Below are 14,603 nucleotides of genomic sequence, written 5' to 3'. Positions count from 1 at the left end.
TAATCCACCGACCAAGAACAGTCAACATATGATCACTGGCAATAAAGTTTATTCTGGTTGTACCTGACATTCTATGAATTTTCTTTTGCGGATAATTAATAGATTTACTAATTTACAACTCAATCACTTTGCAAATATAGGAAGATATCTTACTATTTTAAATAATCTTCCTTTACGTATGCAAATGACCTTTTTGTAAAAAAAGAAATTATTTCCTGATTTGGTACGCAATCTGAAGAATCACATTTTGGATTTTCTTCAGATAAGCCATTCCTGGAAATCAAATATATGTATACTGCATAAACAAAAATACATTAGCCATCCCCTAACAATATCCACAATTTTTTTAAGTTTATTTATTTATTTTTAGTAATCTCTTCACCCAATGTGGGGTTCAAACCCACAACCCCAAGATCAAGAGTCCACACTCTTCCGAGCAAGCCAGCCAGGTGCCCAATACCCACAATTTTAAAACCATCTTATCAGAAATAATCAATTTGATTATGATTTGTCATCTACAGTCTCAGGGGCTCACACAGTTCCATGTGCTGCTGCTACAATGGTAAGACAAAGGCCCTGCATTCACACCTTCACAGAGCTCACAGTCTAGTGACATGTGTAAGTGGGGAGGAGGGAGAAGGAAAGGAAGAGTGGAGGAAGAGGGTTGTATTTCCCAAACTTATTTTAGTATCTCAGAGAACAGCAGTGTGCTAAGCAATGGGTTGGGAAGCACTTCATCCTAGAACCTTCCCTGACACCGAATGCTCGTAGTTCCGACCACGGCGGCATCCCAGAAGCCGTCAAGAACAGCTGAGGGATTTAAGACTTTTAATGTTTTCATGAAAATAAATTATTCACAGTTAGTATAGAAAATACAGAAAACCAAAGTTTAAGTATTCTGAAACTACCTAAGTGAAGGTCTTTAATTTAAGCTTATAAGAACTTCTCTTCACCCTCAAATACTTCTCATGTAAAGGGGTGAGGGATTTACTCAGGCGGAGTTCAGAAAATTAAATCAAAAGCTATCTGCCGAGTATTAACTATCCCTTTCCCCAAGAGCATAAGCAAAGCTTAGTGAAAATCACGTCTGCAAAGTACAGGACTATACTTTCCTGATTCTCCTCTTTCCTTCTTGGTTCTTTTGCTTCTCTTTTGCAGGTTCCTCTTCCTCCTTCTATTCCCCAACAATCTGTGAGCATTCCAAGAATCAGTCCTAGACTCTGTTTCTTAGCCTCCCTTTCCGTGTTAAGAAAGAAAGTCTATAACCGGTGCTAATACTGTTCAAGGTACTGTGCTAGGCATGGAGGGGAAAAAAACTGATTTTGTACATTTATATTTGCAAAGCATTTTACTAGTGATTCATTTTATTCCCTCAACAACATATGAACTAGGCAGGAGTGGTTATTATGAGTCTCCCTTTTACCAATAAGGAAACAAGATTCAGAGACTTGTTTAAGACCACACGACTATTCACCTTTAGATTTGGAAGTAGAACTTGGATTTCTGACTCCTGGTCCAATGCTCTTTCCACTGTACTATACTTATCCCTCAAATTATCTGTAATATTTTCAGGAGTAATTAAGTTTACTTACTGCCACAAACCCTGTCACCATTAGGTTTTATTTATTCTTTCACTTATTCATTCAACAAATATTAGGGCCTACTCCACTTCTAGATACTGAACTGTAACAGAAAATACACTGGGTCTGATTTCTACACCACTATATTATAAAAATATAATCACCTGGCAAATACATTAGCGAGGTCAACCACTTGGCGCCCCACTATAAGAGATTCAGTATTCCTACATCTGTAATCTTATTTAAATAGTTAAGAATGTGTCCCCTGAGATGGAAATCAAAAGCACAAAAGGGTTAGTTAGGATAACATAGGCTGAGCCCAAATGTCCAACTCTTCTAACCATGTAATTCTCTTCAGCAGGAATTTAAAGTTGGTGAAAAATAAGAATATCAATCAGAAATCTGAAGAAAGAATATAATCATAATGAAAGTGAACAAACTGAGGCCTCAGACCCAGATTTTTATAACTTATAAAGCTATCTTGGCAATTATCTCAACAGGTAGTATCAACTCTAAAAAACAAACAAACAAAACACTGTAAATTCCCTCTGATCTAGGTTACTAGCTAGCATTTAGTAACTTTTTTCAATATTTTGTCATAAAATTCAGCCAATAAATGCCACAAAAGATGGAATTTATTTTTTTTTATTTTTTTTTTTTTACTCTAAATGTTACTTTATGTGCCATGGTCAGATGAAGAAAGTGTTACATAGAGAATCTGAAAATCCAAAGTTCTATTATTATTATTATTATTATTATTATTATTATTGATATGTTAGTCACCATACAGTACATCATTAGCTTTTGATGTACTGTTCCATGATTCATTGTTTGCGTATAACCCCCAGTGCTCCATGCAATACATGCCCTCCTTAATACCCCTCACCGGGCTAGCCCATCCCCCCATCCTCCTCCCCTCTAAAACCCTCAGTTTGTTTCCCGGAGTTTAGGTTTCCCAAAACATAATGTGAAAGTCCCTATAACATTATGGACCCCATCTCCTCAACTGGTAAAAGAGAGATGAACTAGAAGATCTACAGTGTTAATGCACATCACTTAACTTAATATTTTTAAATCTGAGTCATTTATCTTCATTCTGGACTTGATATGCACTGGTAGATTTACTATCTAGCTGATTTCAAATTTTCAAAATCCTACATAAATCCCAATTCTGATAGTTTTATCTTCAAAATTGCTTTCACTTCCCGAAATTTTTTTTTTTTATAATGATTTTTTATTATATTATGTTAGTCACCATACAGTACATCCCCGGTTTTCGATGTAAGGCTCGATGATTCATTAGTTGTGTAGAACACCCAGTGCACCATGCAATATGTGCCCTCCTTACTACCCGTCACCAGTCTATCCCATTCCCCCACCCCCCTCCCCTCTGTAGCCCTCAGTTTGTTTCTCATAGTCCATAGTCTCTCATGTTTCATTCCCCCTTCTGATTACCCCCCCTTTCTTTATCCCTTTCTTCCCCTACTGATCATTCTAGTTCTTATGTTCCATAGATGAGAGAAATCATATGATAGTTGTCTTTCTCTGCTTGACTTATTTCACTAAGCATTATCTCCTCCAGTGCCGTCCATGTTGTAGCAAATGTTGAGAACTCGTTCTTTCTGATTGCTGAGTAATATTCCATTGTATATATGGACCACAACTTCTTAATCCAGTCATCTGTTGCAGGGCAAAAAGATGGAATTTAAAGCAGTGATTCCTTCTGCCTAATTTCATAAATGTCCACTGTAAGCCTTACCTATCACCTATACATATATCTTGTAGAGCCTCTTGGTATAGAGAATTCTATCACCAAGTCACCTTCAAAATTAGTACCCTAAAGCAGTGCTTCCCATACTGTGTTGTATGGAATATTAATATTCTTTAAAATCCATGCTCTCAAAGGAAGGGCTTAATGACCAATTCGGTTTACCTTTGTTTAGAAACTTTTTTTTACAGCAGAATTTCTCAAGACTTTTAACATATTATCATGCATAGTAAATCTCCAAAAGGAAAATATGTAGTATCTGTCCAGTCAACTTTTATTTTTATCATATGTTATGTGCTATTATTTTATTTACTTAGTGCAACACCCACTAAAGTTAGAATACAGCTGGGAAATGCTACCAGTTTGTAGTCCATCTGCCCCTGTTAATGCCAACAGCAAATTCTGAATTTAGGAAAACAAATAAGGGCTTACAGTGAAGGTCACTATCTCTTACTATGCTAAGAAATTAAGTCCTCTACTTCATTTAATCACCACAACAATCCTGCCTGGTAGGATGAGATAACCAAGCCCTAGAGCATACAGTCACATACTAATACTACTCATTATTAATCAGGTACAGGCAAGACTGGATCTCAGAACTCCATGATTCCAAACAAAGTACTCCTTCCAGGACACAACTGAATCAACCCTCCTAAAGATTAAAATTCCAAGTATGCAAGTAATATTCCTGATGCCTGTTAGGTAAACCCATTTTGTCTTTTACAGAGAAATGTAAGTTGACCAAAAAATAGCAGCTGAAGAAATGCTTTGGCAGAAGAGAAGGAGCTAAGAAGAAAGGGGTCTGATTACAGGCTCTGGTACTAGCCATGGACTGCTTTTTTGCCAGTTCAGTAATAAACCAAAGACAAAGCAACCTTAAAATGAGCCCTCTTTCCTATCTTTAAAACAAAGACCTGAGGGGGACACATGGGTGACTCAGTCAGTTAAGCTTCTGCCTTCAGCCCAGGCCAGGATCCCAGGGATAGAGTCTGGCTCCTTGCTCAGCAGGCAGCCTGCTTCTCCCTCAGCCTGCAGCTCTCCCTCCTTGTGAACTAGCTCGCTCGCTCTCTCTCTCTCTCTCTCTCCCCCCCTGACAAATAAATGAATAAACTCTTTAAAAAAAAAAAAAAAAGACCCAAAGTTGGGGCTTGGACTAGCTCTAGCCCATTATAATCAACAGATCATAACATTCATTAGGTCCTCTAGATCCTTTTCAGAGCGCTAACTTATTTTATCTTCTTAATAAGTATTACCAACTTTCCTTAAAAGTCAAGTCTAAAATACTCATTTATCTAATTACCATCATAATTATGATTTGAAATCACCCTCTTAACTCAGACCCACACAAAAGAATTGTCTTCTTCATAAGATTGAAAGGTAACTCCTGGAAAACAGAACTACAGAAATCAGTCAAATCTATTATATTGCTTACAAAAAATGATCACAAAATTAGTCCCTTTAGAACCAAGTAGAAATGAGTTAAACATAAATTTTAAGAAGCTACTTTTATGAGTAACTTAGTACAGTCAAATCTGATCGCTGTTCAGCTACCAGTTTGGTAATAGAGCTAAGAGGATAAAGGGTTTACAAAAGCAACATTTTTTTTTTAAACTAAGTATCAAGATACAAATAATCAAACATAAAAGGGGGGGGGCACATGCCCACTCTTCATCTCTCAAAGATACGACTCCCCAAATGTGGGATGGGAATAGTTGGATATACAAAAATGTAAGGCTGTACTGCACTGAGCATTTCCCACTGTGGCGATTAGGTAAACCAAATGGCACATTCATCAATGCAATGCACACAATCCTGACTTTCAGGCATTTGACTTTCATAAAATCCATACTTTCCTATAAACATACTTACACCTTTAAACTGCATTTGATACACACACACACCCTCTGGCAAGAATAGTAAGTACCTCAAAGCGCCCAGCTCCCATAGGCAAGTGTCCTCTTACCAAACTCAACCTCCCTCCTCCCCCATCACCTGCATCTCAGTTCCTCTCTCCCTCTTTTCCCTGCAGAGCTGCAGGTGTCACTGGTTGGCAAGAATATTTGGGTTGGTTAATCACCCGCCACCCAGGTAGTCTGGACCCAAGAGACAGCACCTGCACAAACCATAATTAGACATTTTACAACATTGTTTAGTTCTCTGGAATGAAAGAACTTCCATAGAAGATAGATAAGTCAATAGGAAAAACTTAAGACATTCCACTTTCTAACAAGTTTTTATAAAAGTAATATGTTGAAAGGAATGATTACTTTCTACATCATTAAACTCCCAAAATCTAAAGAGAGAATAAAGAAACCATAACAGCAAGGTACCTTTGGATACTCAGTAAATGTTAAGTTGTATTTCCCACTTCAAAGTTACCAACTTTAATGGCACCACTCTAAGGTAAACTATTTTCCAATCTAATTTCAAGGAAAATCAAAATCATTACCCTTAAAAGTCTGTAGTTTTAACACAAAATCTTAATATCTGAGCATATAAACTGTCAATACACAAAATGAAAACAGGACTGGCTTACACTTTTTAAAACCTGCTTACTAGGGGCGCCTGGGTGGCTCAGTCAATTAAGCATCCAACTCTTGATTTCAGCTCAGGTCATCTCTCAGGATCGTGAGATGGAGCCCCGCCTCGGGCTCCACTCTCAGTGCAGAATCCCCTTGAGATTCTCTTTCTCCCTCCCCCTCTGCCCCTCCCCCTGTTCACATTCTCTCAAAAGAAAGAAAGAAACAAACAAACAAACAAACAAAGATCTTTAAAAAAAAACCTGCTTACTAACATTTTTCACATGAGATAGTTTTCTATTAAGCAGTATTAACAATCAAAAACAAAAGAAAGGTAGAATAAAGCAAGATGCTAGAAAAAACTGAACAACGTTAAGAGCCATGATTTTTCAAAATTTTTCATCATAAACACATTTTTCAACAAATTAATCTCCCTCCCTAACCCCATGACTACTCCATTTGCTGAAAAATATTTCCAGAGTAAGCTAACACCATTTTTTTCAAGAAACCTTCACGGAGTTACTGATAATTCTCACTGCTTTAACATTAGGCATTTGTAATAATGTAAGCAGGTAAGGGTTTAAAATTTAGCAGCTTTTTATTTCCTTACAGTGATTTAAATTATTACTTGAAATGTTTATGAATATGTATTACTTTCAAATAAAAAGCTATCAAAACCAAAAATTAAATACGATGCATGCAGCATACAAAAACTCCACAGTGAATATCATATTTAGGAGAAAAAGACTGAATGCTTTCCTCTTAAGATCAAGAACGAGGCAAGGATATTCACATTCACCACTCCTATCCAACACTGCACTGTAAGTCCTAGCCAGAACAATAAGGCAACAAAAAGAAATAAAAGATTATAGATTGGAAGGAAGAAATAAAACTATTCCCTTTGCCAAATATGTATTGTCTAGGTAGAAAAAAATGAAAACTCTACCTAAAACTAATAAGTAACCTTGGAAAGATCATAGGATATAAAGTCAACTCAAAAATAAACCCAAATGTCTTTATACTAGCAACAAAAAATTGAAAAAAAATATGAAAAAAAAATTTAAGGATTTTATTTATTTATTTGAGATGGAGAGATACAAAGAGAGAGAGCATAAGCAGGGGGAGAGGGAGAAGCAGACTCCCCGCTGAGCCAAAAGCCCCATGTAGGGCTGGATCCCAGGACACTGGGAACCAAAGGCAGACACTTAACCAACTGAGCCACCCAGGTGCCCCAGAAAAAAATCAGATTTTAATAGTATTCAGGGTAGCTACAAATAGATGAAATACTGAGGAATATATATGTATATGTACCTATGTATCTAACAATAATGTCCAGAATCTATATACTGAAAATTATAAAACATTGAAGAAAAAAATCAAAGAACACCTAAGATAATGGCAAGATATACTGTGTGTTCATTTACAGATTTGCAGATTCAACAGAGTAAAGATGTCAATTCTCCCCAAAACTGACCCACAGATTTAATGGAATTCTAATCAAAATCCTATCAGGATTTCTTGTAGATATAGACGACCTGATTCTAAAATTGATATAGAAAAGCAAAGGAACTAGAATAGTCAAAACAACTTTGAAAAAAAATAAAGTTAGAGGAATTCTACCTAATTTTAAGGCTTAATATAAATATAAATCTACAATAATCAAGACAGTGTGGTATGGGGGCGCCTCGGTGGCGCAGTCCTTAAGCGTCTGCCTTTGGCTCAGGGCGTGATCCCGGCGTTCTGGGATCCAGCCCCACATCAGGCTCCTCTGCTGGGAGCCTGCTTCTTCCTCTCACACTCCCCCTGCTTGTGTTCCCTCTCTCACTGGCTGTCTCTCTCTGTCAAATAAATAAAATCTTTAAAAAAAAAAAAGACAGTGTGGTATGAAACAAAATAGAGAATCCAGAAACAGATCCACACATATATTGCTGATTGATTTTTGGCAGAGATGCAAAAACAATTCAATTAAAAAAGGGCTAGTCTCTTAAATAAGGTGTTTTGTTGCAACTGAACATCCATATGCATGTTCTGCCTAAACCTCACACCTTATACAAAAATAAACTCAAAATGGATCACAGAGCTAAATGTTAAATGCAAAACACTAATCTTCTAGAATAAAACACTGGGGGAAAAAATTTGTGACCTGGGGTTAGTAAAGAATTTTTAGATCTAACAGTAAAAGCACACTTCACACAAGAAAATAAAAAGACAGACTTCACCAAAATTAAAACTTTTTGCTTTGTGAAAGACACTGTTAAGATAACGAAAAAATATGCTATATACTGGGAGAACATACATACAATCACATATCTGACAAAAAAACTTATATCCAGAACAAACACAGAATCTCAAAATTCAACAGTTAGAAAACAATCCAATAAAAAATGGGAAAAGACAATCTCAAAAGGTTAAATACTGGATGATTCTATTTATACAACATTCTCAGAAAGACAGTAGAGTGGTAAGAGAGCAGATCAGTGGTCTCCAAGGGGCTAAGAGGTGGGGAGAAGAGTATGTAAAAGGGATAGCATGAGGGAGTGTTTGGGGTTGATGGGAACTGTTCTGTTTTCCTGAAGATGATGGTGGATATTTGAATCTACTGTGTAAAAAATTCAGAGAATTATATAACAAGTCAACTTTACTATATATCGATTTAAAAAGGAACACGTAAAAAGAAATTGCCTCTTTCAGCCTTCTCTCAAATCCCTGCTATCATCCAGCTCTGTGCTAGGCACCATGAACACAAAGTTAAAAAGGCAGTCTGCCCTCGAAGAAGGAAGCAAACAAGTACATTATGATAAAGGCTTTAATGGAGGAATATATAATACTCATGGAGTTCTGTACCTAAGAAGGGCTTCCTGGAAAACACAGGGCAGGAGCTGACACTTCAGATGAGCAGGGATACCAACACAAAAGAGAAGAGCATTCCTGACAGAGGAAACAGCATCTAACGTAAAGGTCTAAGAGAGAAGTGTACTAACATACTTGAGAAACTACAAATAATTCCTTTCCCTAGCACAAGAAGGCCATACAAGAATACGGTCAGGAATTGAAAACAGGTTCCCTCCAAGCAACACAATAGTGTTCCAATTTGAAGCCTTGGTAATGGCAATTTTCAGACTCAAATCAAGCTAAGTATTTCTTCCATTCAATCCCTGCTCCCCATTATCACAGTCACTGTATTCTCCGTGTACCCATCACTTTTGCCTAACTACAGTAAGGCACCCCCATACATCCACCCACAGCACCTAATGAAATGTGTTTTATATAGGTATTCAAAAGCACAGCACTGGGATAAAAGCACTGCGACTGGGGCCAGTCTGTGTTCAAATCTAGACTCCACCATTGGCTAGCCGCGTGACCCTGGGCAAGTTACTTAAACTCTCTGTGCCTCAATTTCCTCATTGATGATGTGAGAATAATAATAGCACCTACCCATTGGGCTGCTGTACAAAATGCGCTAATTTATATAAAGTGATTAGAACAGTGCTTGACTCAAATAAGCACCACATTAAGTGTTTGCTATATAAAATATGGACATGTATTCTCACAGTTTGAAAAAACACCCAAATTACTTTAAATATGCACAAGACATGCATACTTGAATACGTGCATACTTGCATACACACACACTACTTAAAGAGCTAAATAAATGGAAGACATACGTTCATGGGTCAGAAGATTCAATATTGCTAAGATATCAATGTTGCTAAGATATCTTCTTCTGTAGAAGCTGATCTTGTATTCTCAATGTAATGCCAATCAAAATTTGGGTAGGTATGTCTGTAGAATTTGTCAAACTGATTCTAAACTTTATACAAAAATGCAAACAATCTAGAACAGTCAAAAAACAATTCTGAGAAAGAGAACCTAATTTCAAGATGTTAGTACAAAGCCACAGTAAATAAGGTTGCGTGTCATCAAGAAAAATGAAAGCAAATGTCTATACAAAGACTTCTATACAAATGGTCATGATAATTATATTCGTAATAGCCAAAAATCAGAAACAACCCAAACACTCATCAACAGAATGGATTAACTGTAGTATCACCATACAATGAAATACTGGTCAGCAATAAAAGAGAATAAAAACACACAACAACATAGATGAATCTCAAGTAATCATGCTGAGTTAAGTAGCCAGACCAAAAAACAAAGTGCATACTGTACGATTCCATTTATATCAAATTCTAGAAAACACAACCTAATCTATAGCGACAGAAAACTGACCTGTGGTTGCCTAGGGACAGGGGGTAGGGAGGGGGAACTGAATGCAAAGGAGCATGAGGGAACTTCTGCAGTGAGGACTATGGCAGTGGTTACACAACTATACACATTTGTCACAACTCAAGAAACTGTACACTTAAAATTGATGAGCTTGGTTGTACATAAAGTATGCCTCAATACAAACAAAATACAGTCATAAGGCAACACTGCCATTTAAAAATTAAAGCATACCTTTTGCTTTCCCTATTCATGGAAAGAACACACGCAAGGATTACCATTCACTTAATGTTGTTGAGAAATCCATATTACAATAAGACTTTTGTAAACGTAGCATGATGACACAACCAAAAACATGGCTAATGGCTCTTTTATATCTGTGTCCTCTTTAAAAAATCAATGGAAATCTACAATTTTCCAATTCTTAACAGAAATACTTACTCTAGATAAAAATTCATAAACAACACAGAATTTAACTAGGAAGTCTGTCAGCAAGCCTATAACTGGCCATAAATTATCCAAGCCTGCTAGGTTCCAGAGAACTGAAAAACAAAATAACAAGGAGTTTTTAAAAGATGAGAGAGCTCTTGTGCTACCTAAAATTTAACAACAGTACTTCCCATGATTCTAATTCTATTTCTGCATAAAGAACGCTATAAGGGTAAAGAATATAGAGACTATTTCTTAAGGTTAGAAGTAAATTAGTAGTAGGAAATATTGAGAAGACATGCCTAATCTTTATCTCATGAAGTTCTCTCAGGGGAGCACTACTTAACTTGGTTAATTCTCCTGAGGAAAGATGTTTTTCTCAAGTTTCAAAAAATAATAAATATTTTACTTGTTTTATAATATTAAGCACAGTTATTTTTTAAAAGTATACTTCCATGTTGACCCTCAAGCCTTAAAATTAAAAAAAAAAAAAACTCCGTAACAGAAACAAAAAATGAGGAAATAGCCATTTACAAGGAGAAAAAAGACAGTGTAAGCAATTACCCAGTTCAAATAACCACAGCAATATGTAGCATGCATATTATATAGATTTGGTTACTTCTAAGGCAATGTGCTACTTCGTGTTCTAATTTACATTGCCGTAAGTTAACTGTTGTCATAAAAATTAGTTCATAGCTTAAGAAAAGATATTTGAGATGTAAATTAGGTAAACCTTTCCTCCTATGAAGTAAGACTACAAGTAATAATCCTACTCAGCGTTTCCTATTCAAGATCCACACACACGCATACCTTCAGGCCTTTATGGGCTCTATTCCTCCCATTCATCCTTCTACCTATGATGCCCTCTCCTTTGATCCCACCTGTCTGGATTCTTGCCATCTTTCACCATCAATCTTAATTGGTCCATGTTCCCTGATCCCGTGAGCCAGAGCTATCTGTCTTCTGAAATCCCATAGCTCTTTTCTGTAGTCTCTTACAACATTCAACATTTTCCATCTTGTACTACACTTCTTTAAGCCCCGTTAACTCTCTTCTGTGAGCGTCCTTGGAAGAAAGGTACATGGTTTCTTCAACCTTGTATTCCCCTTAGCACTTAGGGCCTGGAACTAAACATTTATTGGGTGTGCTGCCTAGAATGGGAAGGAAAACATTCAATAAAATTTTTTCAACACTTGTGCCATGCATTGCCATAGGTGATATAAAAGGAAACAAATACCAATGATAGAGACCTACTGTAAATCTACTAAGGGACACAGACATGTCAACAGATTAATACAATGTAATTGTGGTGTTATCATAAGGGATGAATAGGGTGCTGTGAAGGGAACACTATGTATGTTGAAAACAGTTCTAATTCCATAAAAAATGTTAGTTAGGAAACTAAGTCTAGATTTTGAAGGGCCCAATAACTAGAAAGGTTTCAAGAGTGATATAATAAGGGTCCCTTAATTTTAATCTGAAAAAATTTCTTAATATGAAACTAACACTCCCACCTACATAGCCACCTTACTTGCATTGCAGGGGGAGTAACAAACTTCATTCAATTCTCAGTTCAATCCTCTGAGATAACCAGGCCTGGTCTTATCTTTAAACAAATTTGCTCCTCCCATCTTCTCACATTTGTCTGAATTGTGGGCCATTTCCATAAGCCATGTACCACTTTCATGCCCCAAACTCTGTTTATCTAAATACACCTAACCTTTATGGTTCTTCTCAAATCCTACCTACTGAGCTATCCAACACACAGGATTCCATCCTCCAAATGCTATGTTGCACTATTACTACTATCTGTACCTCTCTTTTTTAACAACTAATGACAATGATGAAAGTAATTCTTTTTATATAACTTGGAGTTAAGCAGAACTTGTTTCAAATCCCAAATGTGCACCTGCTTATGATATAAAGTTGGTCAACTTATGAAACTTCCTTGAACCTCAATTTCTTCATCATTAAAATTAGGATTCAGTTGGGTAATATGTACAACATGCTTAATATACACACATACTCATACATACATACATTACAAACATTCAGACTTACTTTTGTTATTCTTTTCCAAGAATAGGAATGCAAACTCTCTTTAAAACTCAAGACAAAAGCAATAAAACATAAACAAAGTGGGTACTAAAATTGGTTAGTTGATGTAAAGGAGCCTCACACCTTTTAAATATGCCCTCAAAACAACTCACACAACACACTCCCAGTAGAAGTTCTCCTGTGTCTCCTACTACTGCAAATCATGAAAATCTCAGGCAAAAAGACAGACACAGAGGGCCTCGGCTGGTGATCCTAACAGTAACATCCTTCTCAAGAGTCTGCCTCACTACAGACCTGACACTGTATAAAAGGTCAAGGGAAGAAATATCTTTTATTACATAAATCAAATTATACATAAATTAGTTTTCCAATCTACACTATCCTGGAGAAGCAAGCAAAACCACTTCTGCTGATTTCAGCCTCAGAAGAGAAAGTACTATTGGGATAGGGTCTGAGTCATCAATTTAAAAACCATCAACGCCTGCCCCACCCTGGAACGAAGGCACTACCGCGACTTCTATAGCATCCAACACTCAGCCCCTACCCCAATCTTCCAGAAGTCCCCACCTCCGACGCCTGTCCAGGCACTGGGCGCACCCAGACCCACCCCAAGCTCTGACCCAGGGTCGGGTACCCCCACACCAGGGTCCAACCCTAGTCCCTCACGCCCCCAACTCAGGATTCTACGCCCGCCCGACACCCTCACTCACCCGGGCGGTGACCTTATACACCGTGTAGCCCCTTGGATGTCGCTGGGGCTCGGTGACAGTGTAGAAACGGGCCAGATCGGCACCCCGCTCCCGGGGAGAGGTCATCCTCCCGCCGCCTCTGCCGCCGCCACCGGCCGGGAACCATCAGGGCAACCCGGCGCCGCCGCGGTCCGGGCTCCCCAAACAGCGGCGAAGCGGCGAGGGGGCGGTGGCTCCACGGCGGCCCTTCGCCGCGCAGCTCTGCTTCCGGCGCGGCAGAGAAGCTTCCGGGTCAGGTTCCAGCGCCCTGGGGGAGGGGAGACTCCACGCTAGAAGCTGAGCCCCATTCCGGCGTGGGCCTGGCAAGTGGACAAGATCAAGTGGTCGCACCGCCACTGTCGTCACTGCGGAAGCTGAGACTGCTCCACCAAGTCTCTGTGCACTAGCTCCAACACCTAGATGTTGTGAGCGCTGTTAGAGCCAGGGCACGCCGGTGAGACCTTGGTGCTCCACACCCTCGCGCGGCTGGTGTACAAACTTACGTGGAGTCGTAAAGGGATGGAGGGATAGCCCAGCCTAGCATCTTCTCTCCTTCCTGACTCACGGCCTATCATTTCAAATACCCAGGGCAAGAACTCTGGCATACATAACCATTCCTTCCTTCTAAGACAAACTCCGTCCACCTGTGCGCCTGTCTTTCAACCTCCACAGCAGCCCTCAACCCTATATCAATCTTAAAATTCATCCCCTCCGATTCTAAAAGCTGGAACCTGCGTCTAACTGGGGGGGGGGGGGGATCCACGGCCTCTGAAAGCTACTATTAAGAGAGCGTTCCATTCAGTTGGTTGCTATTCAGTGTTTGGCAATTCCTTTTCCTTTCCTTGATCAAGATTTTCTTATTCCCCTTAACATTCATTCCAAGTCTTTGCCATTCTCAATTCTCTGTTCCTCTTAGTGTTGCCCCTCGATCGTTTGTCTCCGCCCTTCTTGAAGGGGAAGGAGGGAGGAGCCCTTAGTACAAACACCTTCATCTCATATTTGTATTCTGAAATATTTTCAGAATCTGAACATTTCTGACCATTTCCACCCTTTCAAAACTCCTCTATGTCCTTAGAATGTGAGTCAGCATTCTCTTTGCTTTTTCTTTTACACTCTGAATCATTCACTCCTTTTCAGTCTCCTTGGCCGATTTCTCCTCCTTTTAGGAAGATTTAGTGTTCCTTCTCTTCAGGATTTTGCCTTTGATCCTTTGTTCTTTATTCCCATTGATTTACAAGTCCATATCCCCAGGCATATCTCTCTTCTAGGATTTGACTCATCTTACCTACATCTTTAC

General features: G+C 38.5%; 1 protein-coding gene across 8 annotated transcripts in view; it reads right to left on the bottom strand.

The window, feature by feature from the left end:
* The window catches only part of RPS6KC1 (ribosomal protein S6 kinase C1), a 236,120-nt gene extending 222,574 nt beyond the window's left edge, over positions 1-13,546 (bottom strand). For 5 of the 8 annotated variants that reach the window (XR_006777787.2, XR_006777786.2, XR_006777785.2 and 2 more), the window contains exon 1: positions 13,289-13,546. Coding sequence is in view for 5 of the 8 variants with exons in the window: in XM_045787882.2 (XP_045643838.1) it covers positions 13,289-13,393 (105 nt within the window). In the remaining 3 variants the exon portion in view is untranslated. The remainder of the gene's footprint in view (positions 1-13,288) is intronic. The other 3 variants (XM_045787884.2, XM_087858109.1, XM_045787885.2) reach the window with 1 other exon arrangement.
* Positions 13,547-14,603: the final 1,057 nt, after the last annotated feature.

Source organism: Ursus americanus, chromosome 2 (assembly GCF_024610735.1).
Source record: "Ursus americanus isolate L20-20 chromosome 2, mUrsAme1.1.p, whole genome shotgun sequence".
NCBI lineage: Eukaryota > Metazoa > Chordata > Mammalia > Carnivora > Ursidae > Ursus > Ursus americanus.
The sequence above is the reverse complement of the archived record's forward strand: the minus strand, read 5'-3'. Positions and strand labels throughout refer to the sequence as shown.